General features: G+C 39.4%; 2 protein-coding genes across 3 annotated transcripts in view; one reads left to right on the top strand and one right to left on the bottom strand.

Annotated features, from left to right (window-relative positions):
* The window catches only part of HADH (hydroxyacyl-CoA dehydrogenase), a 70,143-nt gene that overhangs the window by 37,177 nt on the left and 19,257 nt on the right, over positions 1–13,709 (bottom strand). The window lies entirely within an intron of this gene.
* Positions 2,865–3,433, top strand: LOC119529750 (low molecular weight phosphotyrosine protein phosphatase-like). The gene is made up of 2 exons (XM_037830428.1): positions 2,865–3,163; positions 3,250–3,433. The coding sequence occupies exons 1-2, from the start codon at positions 2,865–2,867 to the stop codon at positions 3,431–3,433; spliced, it is 483 nt and encodes a 160-aa protein (XP_037686356.1).

The raw sequence follows: 13,709 nt of genomic DNA, 5'->3' as shown, positions 1-13,709 counted from the left end.
TTCTAGAGCTTGGCTCAGTATTTCCTCACTTTATTAAACAAAGACAAACAAGAAATATTTGTCATGAATGTGGAAAATAAAAAGAAAGAACACAAAAAAAGAAAAAAAAAAGGAGGAGGGAAAAAAAAACTCTTAACAACTGATGCTGCCTTCATGTCACCTTCTTAGTGACATAGTACTATGCGAAGCACAGATTCTGGAGCCAGACATCCTAGGTTCAAACCCTGGCTTAAGCCATGTATTGTGTAACTTTGGGCAAGTTACGTAGCCTCTGTCTCAGTTTCCTTATCTGTAGTAAGGGATAACAACAGTTTCCATCCCATAGCACTGTTGTGAGGCTTAAACAAGATGTCTTTAAAGTGCTTAGACCACAGAAACAGTGCTCAATACTTGTCATCTACTACTCTATTCGTAACACTTAGTGCTTCCACTTGCTCCCAAGCCACTCAATTCCTTAACCCTAGCAATGTGATGCAGCTTCCTCTTCCACCACCACTCCTGTATAAAATGACAGATAAGTTAGCAATGATCTTCTAATTGCTAAAGCTAAAGCCTGTTATTGGGCTTCATCTACTTCTCCACAGCTCTGCACGCTGCCAACCAGGGGTTCCTTTTTGAAACTCTGTCTTCAATTTCTTATTCCTCTGTTCCTTTTTAGGTATATTAACTGACTTTCTTGATGTTCTCTGCTTCCATACAGAGGTATCCTTCAAAGTTCTGCTTTCAATACTCTTTTCTTCTGTCTCTATATATTTTCCTTCCAGAATCTTAATCATTCCCCCAAATTCAACTGTACTTGAAACCAACATATTCTGTCCTAAGCTATAGGAATCACCTTGTCCCTAAAACCAGTTCTCCTTGAACTTTATTAATGGTACCATGTGGAGTCACAATTTCCAGGGAAATACTTTTTCTTAACCCCTACCTCTAAACACTGACCAAAGAAACTCTATTCATTCTTCAAGGCTCATTTCAAATGCCATCCTCTCCATGAAGCCTTATTGTCAAAATGAACATAATCTTTATCTGTTTTGAAACCTCAGAGAGTCAGATTTTTCCTGCTTTTATTGCAGAACTATACACTTTAGTTATTTGGGTCTTTGTCTAATCGCTGCTCTTAGATTTAAAATTCTCTAATGGCAGATAATGATTCCATCTTTGTATCCCCTTATGCATGGTAGTCTTCTGATAAATAATGGCTAAATAAGAAATTCTTTGATGTGTAGTAAGCCTGAGTCTGTACTCTTCCCCTGCCACACCATACCTCTACCTCCTTCCTGCTATGTCACGATTCCATGCCTTTGCCAGGAAGTTGCTTCACCCTCATCACTGCTTGGAGGGCTCCAATTCATCCTTAATAGCTGAACACAGAGACTCTCTCATTTTTAGTGAAACATCTCCCAGACCTAGCAGAGGTAGCACTTCTTCTGTGGTCTTCTACTGATTTACAGATACAGTAGATCTTTCATGCAAAGGATGCCAAATAATGGAAGAAACAGAATGTGGCGCTGGTGTGAGCCAACAGCTACCAACAATGTGGCTCAATCCTCAGTACGTGAACACAACAGAGAAACCAAACATGAAGTCACTGTTTTTCCAAGCTGGCGGAATACAGAGCTCTAGGACTTGGTTTGTCCCCCAGGGAAGCTAGTAAACAGCCAGAAACTGTCTGAAACAACTCTTTGGGGGAGTTCCAGAGACAAGAACAACACTGTACATGATGCAGGGAAGACCAACAGGAAGAGACTGAAACACCGAGGTGAAATCTGTGATTACATCTCTCCATCCTGCAGAGGCCAGTGCCCATCCCCCTCTGGGGCAGCAGGTTGCCTTGGATGCCACTCCCTGGCTGCAAATAGTCCTTTCTCCCTGGAATAGGGGTGGGGGGACATGGCTGGACACCAATTGCAGCTTTTGACAAGCAAACTGGAGTGCTGGATTCCAGCTCCCAGAACAGCTACAGATTCAACCCGCCTAGGACAGACAGAAGCTGGCAGCCTCCATTTCAACCCTACCCCTGGGAGGGGTGGAAGTGGGGCTGATTGAGAGACACAGTAACTTCTCAGGGCAGAAGGGCCAGAGATCTGAAGGGCAGCTCTTCCCCAAGAAAAAAGGGGAGGAGGGCAAGCCTGGGCACTGCCTACAGCTTTTGATTAGCAATTTAGGAGTGTTCAATTCCAGCTCCCATAACTGCTACAGATACAACCTGCCCAGGACAGAAAACTGCTGGCAGCCTCCATTTCAACCCCACCATTGGCAAGGGCAGAAGTGGGGCTGATTGAGAGACACAGTAACTTCTTGGGGAGGCAGGGGCCAGGTTGCTGAACAGTGGCTTTTCCAAAAAGAAAAGGGGGGGGGGGGGCTCAGCCCAGTACAGTTTGCAGCTGTTGTTTAGAGAATTCAGATCCCAGAGCCTGGGATCTGAGCAACAGATTCAACCCACTCCAGCCAAAAGTTGATGGCAGCCTTTATCTCAACCAAGTCCCTGGCAGGAGAAGAGCTGGTTGAGAATTAAAGGCAAAGCATCATTTTAGGACTGCGGAGAATAGGAGGCAGAGGTGTACTATCTGCTTGGCAAGCCAGAAAAGCACAGAATCGGGGAGACGTTACAGAGAAGACTGACATCCTTCCGGATCTCCTCCCTGGGACACTTCAGAACTTATCTACAATGCCATAATGGGTCCCTGGGCCTGTTCTGAATGGAAAAAACTGACTTTGGAAGGTCCTCTCCAGGGTGACCCTCCTCCCAAAATTAGCCCTCCAGGAAAAAGCAGGTAGTGATAATGAAAGGAGGGTTAAAAACCTATAGAGGCAAATCAAAACTAAACAGAACAGCCTCTCTGCCGCTCTTTGCTTCAGAGAAGATGGCAGCGCAGCCGCCCAAGTCCGTGCTGTTTGTATGTTTGGGTAACATTTGTCGATCACCCATTGCAGAAGCAGTTTTCAGAAAACTTGTAACTGATCAAAATATTTCAGATAATTGGATCATTGACAGTGGTGCCGTTTCTGACTGGAATGTGGGCCAGTCACCAGATCCAAGAGCTGTAAGCTGCCTAAGAAATCATGGCAGTAATACAGCCCATAAAGCAAGACAGGTTACCAAAGAAGACTTTGCCACATTTGATTATATACTGTGTATGGATGAAAGCAATCTGAGAAACAAGCTTCATAAGGGAATCCCCAAGATTGAGGACTCAGCCATCTAATTGGTAGTCCTCAGTGCTTGTGAGAATATCAGTAATTCTCCAGAGATCTGAATAGAAAAGGTAGTGCAGTTAAAAACCGCAAAGCAAAAATTGAACTACTTGGGAGCTATGATCCACAAAAACAATTTATTATTGAGGATCCCTATTATGGGAATGACTCCGACTTTGAGACTGTTTACCAGCAGTGCGTTAGGTGCTGCAAAGCATTTTTGGAGAAGTCACAGTAAAGCTGCATCCATTCATTGCTGAAGGCCAACAATGATTCACATCTTAAACAGTGATGTTCTAGGTTTTTCAGTCAATCAGTGTGTTAAAAGTGTAGTGCTTCATAGCTCATGGCCACAACTTTTTTTTTCAGTTGACTTATTGTTTTTTTATCTTAAAAAATAATTGTAGATGGAAATCAATGTTGTGTTTGGCAGAAGAATTAATAAAAATCTTTGATTCAGACAGTTTATGGGGTACATTAAATGTTCTTAAATAAGTTGGACCACTTATCTTGCCCCAATTACAAAAAGAGTGGAACAAGCAGAACAGTAGAACCACAAAATACTATGTTCTGTGTGTGTTTTATAACAATCATTTCTTTCCAGTGTTTAACCTTAAGGTACTAATCCAGTGATGGCTATCTTTCTAATATGCTTAATAAGTAATTAAAACATCACTTTCAGGCCCAAGTCAATATCTGAGCCCTATGAGACTTTTAAATAATTTACCTCTTTATTAAGTAGATATGTATAACTTGATGGACAGATGTCCTCTATTCACCTACACTACCTCTCTTTTTTACCCCAGGGCGTCTTACTGAATTAGAAATTCCTAATCATAGGGCTTCATAATCTTGATTGGAAGTATTTTGACTCACACATGCCCAGAGTGCACACTTGAATGTTAGAAGGATAGGAAAGAAAAATGATTTATGGTATGGAATAAATCTTTAGCATTATTCTTAATTTTTATCTAGTTTATTTCATGAGGAAATCTTTTTCACTCCCATTTGGACCACCTTGCCTCTGAAAATTTATATCCAGAAAGGACACTGTATGCTGTTTCCTCTTATGCTCACTTGACAAATGTGTCTGTTTTATATGCACATATAACCCAAATGTCAAATATTACATATTGGGTTAGATGGGAAAAATAGTTTAAAAAGCTGGAAAAAGAGATTTCTGTTATGTCGAAGCCCTTAAATAATGTGTTAAGTGTTCTTTTATCACTGTTTCATTTATAGGAGAATATAGGTAATTTCTGTGTACTTTGAGATAACTGTAATTTCAAATTCATTTGGAGATATATATATATATCAGAGAAGGTAGTTTTCAAAATAAACTGGGGAGTATAAAAATATAAGTATATGTCTACCTGCCTTTTTATTGACAAATGAAGAAGCATTAAAAGTCAATGCCTGTATTTTCCCTTTCAATTGATGTGTTATGTTACATAAGCATATTTATCTTTGATGTTAGGAAGTAAAATGATGAAAATGAGCACATTGCTTCCACATATAATAATGTCTAACTTGTGAAAGAAGTTAGAGATCACTGAAACCAGAATGTGCTATATTCTTTGTACTTGCCTATTATCCGTTAGTGGAGCATGATAGTTCCGTTGTTTGATTCCAGCTTCTCTCTCTTCCAACTTACATATGGTACCTCCCAAATTATGCCCCCGCATAGCACAGTTAGGTAATTGATCATATTAATTTGCTAAACTTCTGCATTCATAGTGATCTGAAATCCTAAGAAAACTTAAAAAACAATATTCATCCAAAGGCTAAAAGAATATTAAGAGTTTTAAAAGAATAAATGATGTGAAACTTTGGTTAGGGCATTTATTTCTCCTGGGTCTCATTTGGTATGTATGGAACACTTGTATCTTAAAACTCACTTGTGCCTGATGTTTTATTTGTCCTTTATTATGAGAGTTATCTTTCCTGCCACTCCACCAAGAAAAGTATGAGAAGACAAAAAGGACCACAGTAATGTGATTACTGAAAGACTTGGTAACCATTTTTCTAGCTCCATAGTAATTTCAGTGACCTAATGGAATTACTTGATGACAGTCTTACTCTAAAAAACTATTCCTAGGAGATGACAAAAATCTGAATTTGATCATTGTACCCCTAAAATGTAAAGATTCAGAAGAAAATGTCAAGTAATTAACTGCAATTAGAAAGAATTAAGGATGCTTCAAAAGTTACACCCTGCCCTATCATTTTAGTAATTGCTTAATGAATCCCAAAGAAATTTCTTACTTTTTTCTGTGCATTTATGTTTATAGATAAAATCATATATTTGTTTAGTTTTTACATAGCTATTTTTAAATACTGATATTCAAACTAATTGTCATACATTAATGTTAAGTTATATCCAGTTTCATCTGTTTATAAGATCATAGGAACACAGAAACTCATTGTTCTGCTGAATTCAAGTTAACCTTTTAAAATTGGATCCAGTCAGATGAATTTAAAAATATATCTACATGTAAAAATCTGGGACTATTTAGAAATTTTATGGTCTCAGTTTGTGTTTTCATAATTACAAAATCATGGGAAATTCAGGGATGCAAGCTTATTTGAATATTTGCTACTAGATCAGGTCCTATTGGGGTCTTGCTTAAGAAATCCTGTCACTGATCTGTAATGGCCTCTACTGTTAAAAAAAAAACAAGGAATTTAATTGTCCCTTACAGGGATTTTTAGCCTTTTAAGTTCTATTTATTTATGCTTTATATATTCTGTAGCATTCTGTTGGTGTAATAATTTGAATTGATTTGTAGAACAGGGATTCCCAGTAATTAACTTATTAGAGAGGAAGTAAAGAATCACCTTGAAGACAATTCATTATAATAAACACTTTAGTTATTGGGTTTATTTACAGTATTTACATATTGCACAATAGCTGGAATACTAATTTACATTTATTATACAAAGAACAATTGAAATTAGCCTTGACACGGTTGTTCACAGATTTACACTCTGCTGTCTCCAAAATATGACTGATGTTTTCTTTTTCATTCATGCAGTTTCAAATAATACTCTGGAAATTTAATTTTAAAAATGCCAAATCATAGTATACACTATATGAAAATATAGTTCCAGGTTCTGCTTATGTTTCTAAAGAAATATTCTCTGCAATTTCAACTGGCCAGGAAAAAGTATCATTTGTGGAACTATACATTAAATGTGGAGTGTTATCTTTTTCTAAAACAAAGAGTGGTATTACTGTAAGGTATACTAATGTACAGACATATTTGCAAACTGCCAACAACATACAAAACTCAAAGGAATTATGGAAGTGTCTGCAAAAATAAATCTCTTGTTCACAAGGGAATCTATTTTTCTGTTGGTTTCCAAGGCACTTTGCATGGTTCTTGGTGTGTTGCTCCTTTACCACTCATTGCTGAAAATAAAGACATTCATTGTGTAATTACTTGGTGTCATATAACTATTTCTATAAATTAAAATTATGTAACAACTTTTTTATAAACATGAAAAATATCAATGTCCATATATATTTCTCTGTTCCAAAGAAGCATAATCTATTTTGTTTTGGAAAATAACTTAGTTATGTAGTTATGTATCTGCCATATAATTGGTACTCAATTTACTGAAGGAATGTAAATCAAATAAAAGTTAATGTTTATTAATGTTTAAAAAAAAAAAAAAAACAAACAGAACAGTTCAACATTCCTAGAGGACGAACAGGGAAAAGAAAGCTTTCTACTGGGGTGTGGAACAATTGCACAAATAATGCAATCTCAAAAAAAATGTATTATCTATCCAGGGCAAGAATCAGATGAATAAGAGCTGAAAAAAATTCTGATCAGCTACACACAAGCTCCTCTAAAGGTTTAAAACAAGTTGAACCAAGTATCAAAGAAAAGCTTTAGCACAAAGCAATCAACAAGAAAACCATAGGCAAGTGAAAGAAACTGACCTCCAGAGTAAGCTCACTAAGAAAATGAGATGTCTAGACACCAGAAAACAATTACAAGCCATTCAAAGAAAGAGGAAGATATGATCTAGTCAAAGGAACAAACTAGAACTTCAGATGAGATAACAGGATTTCAAACAACTATTCAGTGATGTTCAAACAAATCTAAATTTGATTTAAGGAGATAAAGGGGAAAAAAGGCAAAAGAGATAAAGGATATTAAGAAGACAATGGATAAGCATAAAGAATAATTCAGAAGAATGCAAAAAAAAAACCCCACAAAATTTATGGGAATGAAAGGCACAAAAGAAAAGATAAAAGAATACACAAGAGGCATGTGACAGCAGGTTTGAAACGGCAGGAGAAAAGATCAGTGATCTGAAGGATAGGACATCCAAAATCCTCTAGACAAAAGAACAGGCAGAGAAAAGAATGGAAAAAAGGGAGCAGGGTCTCAGGGAATTGAAGGGCATCATGAAGAGCACAAATCATTGGTATTCCATAATAAGAAGAGAGGGGAAAGGAGGCAGAAAGAATATTTGAAGAAATAATGGCCAGAAATGTCCCAATTCTTAGGAAAGACACAAAGGTGCATGTCTAAGAAGCACAGCATTCTCCAAACAGTATAAATCCTAACAGACCTACTCCAAGACACATACTAATCAAAACATCAAATGCCAAAGGCAAAGAGAGAATTCTGAAAGCAGCAAGAGAAAAGTGACCCATCACATTCAAGGGACACACGAAAAGACTACCTCTCAATTTCCCATCAGAAACAATGGAGACAAGAAGGCAGTGGTATAACATATTAAGGTACTGAAAGAGAAAAAGTGCCAGGCAAGAATTCTTTATCCAGCAGAACTGCCCTTCAAAAATGAGGGCGAGTTTAAAATATTCACAGATAAACAAAAACTGAAAGAGTTCATGAACAAGAGACCTATCCTACAATAAATACTGAAAAGAGTGCTACAGGCTGAAAGGAAAAGACAGGATAGAGAGGCTTGGAAGAGAGTGCAGAAATGAAGAGTTTCAGTAAGCAAAGTAAAAGAGTAAAAAAAAAAAGAGAGACAAAAATAAGATGACATATAAAAACCAAAGGATAAAATGGCTGAAGTAAGTACTGCCTTACTATTGAATGCAATAACATTGACTGTTAATGGATTAAACACCCCAATCAAAAGACAAAGAGAGGCAGAATAGATAACATAAAAAATATGATCCATCAATATGCCACCTACAAGAGACTCATCTTAGACCCATTGAAAGTGAAAGGCTGGTAAAATATATTCCATGCAAACAATAAACAGAAAAGAACTGGGGTAGCTAGAAATAATAATCATAAATATTCATGTACCTAACCAGGGTGCCCCAAAATACGTGAGGCAAACACTGGCAACACTGAAGAGAAAAACAGATGTATCAATACACAACTCTCATCAATGTATAGAACACCTAGGCAGGGGATCAATAAAAAAACAGAGAACTTGAATATTATGATAAATGAACTAGACCTAACAAGACATTTACAGAACATTATACCCTACAACAGCAGGATACACATTCTTCTCAAGTGCTCATGGATCATTCTCCAGGATAAACCACATGCTGGGTCACAAAACAAGTCTCAATAAATTTAATAAGACTGAAATAATACAAAGCGCTTTCTCTGATCATAATGGAAACAATCTAGAAATCAATAACAGGCAGAGAAATGGAAAAGTCACAAATATATGGAGGTGAAACAACACACTCCTAAAACATCAGTGGGTCAAAGAAAAAATTACAAGAGAAATCAGTAAATATCCTGAGACAAAGAAAAACAAGAACACAGCATATCAAAACATGGGATGCAGCAAAGGTAGTGCTGGAAAGGAAATTTATAGTAATAAATGCCTACATTAAAAAAGAAGAAAGAGCTAAAATCAAAGACCTAACTGCACACCTCAAGGAACTACAAAAAGAATAGCAAATTAACCCAAAGCAAGCAGAAGGAAGGAAATAACAAAGATTAGTGCAGAAATACATGAAATTGAGAATTGAAAAACAATAGAGAATCAATAAAACCAAAGCTGGTTCTCTGAGAAAACCAATAAAATTGACAAACCCTTTGCTAGACTGACAAAGAAAAAAAGAGAGAAGATGCAAATATATAAAACCAGAAATGAGAGGGAGGACAATACTACTGACCCCACAGACATAAAAAAGACCATAAAAGGATACTATCAACAACTGTATGCCAACAAATAAGGTAAAATGGACAATTTCCTAGATACACATGAAAAACCTATTCTGATTCTAGAAGAAATAGAAGACTTCAGCAAAGTAATCACAAATAAATAGACTGAAATGGTCATCAAAAACCTCCCAACAAATAAAACCCTGGACCAGATGATTTCTCAGGTGATTTCTACCAATCATCCCAAGAATTAATACCAATCCTGCTCAAACTCCTCCAAAAAATTTAAGAGGAGGAAACATGAACTAACTCATTCTATGAAGCCAACATCATCCTAATACCAAGCCAGATAAAGATACTACAAGAGAAGAAAATTACAGACCAATTTCTCTAATGAATATAGATGCAAAAATCCTCAACAAAATACCAGCAAATTGAATCCAACAGCACAATAAAAGAATTAGATACCCTGATCAAGTGGGTTTTATCCCAGGTATGCAAGGGTGGTTCAACACAAGAAAACCAACTAATGTAATAACCCACAAATCAAATTAAAGGGGAAAAACCACATGATCGATCTTAGATGGTGGCATAGAGAGGAGTGGAAGCTAAGTAGTCCCCCGAAACAACTTAAAAAAAACCAGAAACAACTAGTAAATAATCCAGAATAACTGCAGGGGGACAAATGTGACAATCCACTCATCATACACCAACCTGAATTGGGAGGAATACCTGAGATCACAGCATAAATTCTGTAAGTAAAAACTACGGATCCAAATTGGGAGACCCCTCCCCCACAGCCCGAGCTACAAAGCCTTGTGGTGCCAGAGAGAAGCTTTCTCCCAGCAAGCGAATATAGCTCAGCTGAGCTCCAACTGGGGTTTCAATTAGCGAGCGTGAACTACTCACTACGAGGTACGAATCCCCAACAAGTAGACAGAGGCTTTGGGTGACGACTGACCTTGGAGAGCTGGAGGGTCACCTTGGACTAACTCTGTTCCTTTTTTGACTAAGTGGAGAAAGCCTCAGCCATTTTCAGTCCCCAGTTCTGTGACCCAGACAAGGGTATAGCACAGGCAGAGAGAGACCACTGAAATGCTAATGACCTCCCCCTAAGGCGTCTATCTTCTCTAAGAGGAAAGGGGTGGAGCCCAGCTCTACTACCTGCCTTTCATTCAGAACTTACACCAGTCAAGAATTATAGGCTAATCTTTGCATCAGGCAGAGAGCACCCCTGCACGGCCCAGCGGCCCGCGGCTTCCCCTGAGGGACGACACGCACTAGTGGCATAGCACAGCCTTCCCTCAGCAGAGGTCCTGTAAGATCACAGCTGAGAAGGGGGCCCGCTCAGAAAACCCAGGGACGCTACATCAATGCCGGTGGTTTGTGGGTCAGCGACAGAGAAAATCTGGGGCAAAACTGAAATGAAGGTTTAGACTCTTGCAACAGCCTTGAATCTCTGGGAACACCTGGGAGGTTTGAATATTAAAGTTGCCCTGCCTCCCTGACCACCCAGACACATGCCCCACGTTCAGGTCAGACAGCTCCAAAAACAAACCCAAACTGAGTTCACCAACTGAATCCCACAAAAATCATTTCCCCACACACCACAGAGAGTTGGGGAGAAATGACGAGGGGTATAGGTGACTCGCAGATGCCACCTGCTGGTTAGATGGAGAAAGTGTATGCCACCAACTTGTATTTCTGAAAAATTAGATTGGTATTTTTTTTACAACTTGAAAGAACCCTATCAAGCAAAGCAAATGCCAAGAGGCCAAAAACAACAGAAAATCTTAAGGCATATGATAAAACCAGATGATACGCAGAACCCGATCCCAAACACCCAAATCAAAATATCAGAAGAGACACAGTACTTGGCACAATTAATCAAACAATTACAATCGAGGAATGAAAACAGGGCACAGGATATAAAAGACATGAAGAAGACCATGGAACAGGATAAAAGGGACATAAAGAAGACCCTAGAAGAGCATAAAGAAGAAATTGCAAGATTAAATAAAAAATAGAAGATCTTACAGAAATAAAAAATTGATGGCCAAATTAAAAAGACTCTGGATACTCATAATACAAGATTAGAGGGGAGGCGGGGCAAGATGGCAGACTGGTGAGCTGTATGTTTTAGTTACTCCTCCAGGAAAGTAGGTAGAAAGCCAGGAACTGCGTGGACTGGACACCACAGAGCAATCTGTCTTTGGGCATACTTCATACAACACTCATGAAAATGTCGAACTGCTGAGATCAGCGAAATCTGTAAGTTTTTGCGGCCAGGGGACCCGCGCCCCTCCCTGCCAGGCTCAGTCCCGTGGGAGGAGGGGCTGTCAGCTCCGGGAAGGACAAGGGAGAACTGCAGTGGCAGCCCTTATCGGAAACTCATTCTACTGATCCAGACTCCAACCATAGATAGACTGAGACCAGACACCACAGAATCTGAGAGCAGCCAGCCCAGCAGAGAGGAGACAGGCATAGAAAAAAAAAAACAACACGAAAAACTCCAAAATAAAAGCAGAGGATTTTTGGAGTTCTGCTGAACACAGAAAGGGGAAGGGCGGAGCTCAGGCCCTAAGGTGCATATGCAAATCCCGAAGAAAAGCTGATCTCTCTGCCCTGTGGACCTTTCCTTAATGGCCCTGGTTGCTTTGTCTCTTAGCATTTCAATAACCCATTAGATCTCTGAGGAGGGCCCTTTTTTTTTTTTTTTTTTTTTTTTTAATCCTTTTTTCTTTTTCTAAAACAATTACTCTAAGAAGCCCAATACAGACAGCTTCAGAGACTTTCAATTTGGGCAGGTCAAGTCAAGAGCAGAACTAAGAGAGCTCTGAGACAAAAGGCAATAATTCAGTGGCTGAGAAAATTCACTAAACACCACAACTTCCCAAGATAAGGGGGGTGTCCGCTCACAGCCACCATCCTGGTGGACAGGAAACACTCCTGCCCATCGCCAGCCCCATAGCCCAGAGCTGCCCCAGACAACCCAGTGTGACGGAAGTGCTTCAAATAACAGGCACACACCACAAAACTGGGCGTGGACATTAGCCTTCCCTGCAACCTCAGCTGATTGTCCCAGAGTTGGGAAGGTGGAGCAGTGTGAATTAACAAAGCCCCATTCAGCCATCATTTCAGCAGGCTGGGAGCCTCCCTACACAGCCCAGCAGCCCAGAACTGCCCTGGGGGGACGGCATTCACCTGTGACATAGCACAGTCATCCCTCAACAGAGGACCCGGGGTGCACAGCCTGGAAGAGGGGCCCACTTGCAAGTCTCAGGAGCCATACGCCAATACCAAGGACTTGTGGGTCAGTGGCAGAGACAAACTGTGGCAGGACTGAACTGAGGGATTAGACTATTGCAGCAGCTTTAAAACTCTAGGATCACCAGGGAGATTTGATTGTTAGGGCCACCCCCCCCTCCCCGACTGCCCAGAAACACGCCCCACATACAGGGCAGGCAACACCAACTACACACGCAAGCTTGGTACACCAATTGGGCCCCACAAGACTCACTCCCCCACTCACCAAAAAGGCTAAGCAGGGGAGAACTGGCTTGTGGAGAACAGGTGGCTCGTGGACGCCACCTGCTGGTTACTTAGAGAAAGTGTACTCCACGAAGCTGTAGATCTGATAAATTAGAGATAAGGACTTCAATAGGTCTACAAACCCTAAAAGAACCCTATCAAGTTCAGCAAATGCCACGAGGACAAAAACAACAGAAAATTATAAAGCATATGAAAAAACCAGACGATATGGATAACCCAAGCCCAAGCACCCAAACCAAAAGACCAGAAGAGACACAGCACCTAGAGCAGCTACTCAAAGAACTAAAGATGAACAATGAGACCACAGTACGGGATATAAAGGAAATCAAGAAGACACTAGAAGAGCATAAAGAAGACATTGCAAGACTAAATAAAAAAATGGATGATCTTATGGAAATTAAAGAAACTGTTGACCAAATTAAAAAGATTCTGGACACTCATAGTACAAGACTAGAGGAAGTTGAACAACGAATCAGTGACCTGGAAGATGACAGAATGGAAAATGAAAGCATAAAAGAAAGAATGGGGAAAAAAATTGAAAAAATCGAAATGGACCTCAGGGATATGATAGATAATATAAAACATCCTAATATAAGACTCACTGGTGTTCCAGAAGGGGAAGAAAAGGGTAAAGGTCTAGGAAGAGTATTCAAAGAAATTGTTGGGGAAAACTTCCCAAATCCTCTAAACAACATAAATACACAAATCATAAATGCTCAGCGAACTCCAAATAGAATAAATCCAAATAAACCCACTCCGAGACATATTCTGATCACACTGTCAAACACGGAAGAGAAGGAGCAAGTTCTGAAGGCAGCAAGAGAAAAGCAATTCACCACA

Source organism: Choloepus didactylus, chromosome 3 (assembly GCF_015220235.1).
Source record: "Choloepus didactylus isolate mChoDid1 chromosome 3, mChoDid1.pri, whole genome shotgun sequence".
Lineage (NCBI taxonomy): Eukaryota > Metazoa > Chordata > Mammalia > Pilosa > Megalonychidae > Choloepus > Choloepus didactylus.
Note: the sequence above shows the minus strand (reverse complement) of the source record. Positions and strands in the feature narration are given on the sequence as shown.

Excerpts from the sequence above, each read along its gene's own strand:
- LOC119529750 (XM_037830428.1), top strand. The coding sequence starts at position 2,865 with ATGGCAGCGCAGCCGCCCAAGTCCGTGCTGTTTGTATGTTTGGGTAAC. Across the intron at positions 3,164-3,249 it reads GAAAGCAATCTGAGAAACAA|AGATCTGAATAGAAAAGGTA; the intron begins GCTTCATAAGGG and ends GTAATTCTCCAG.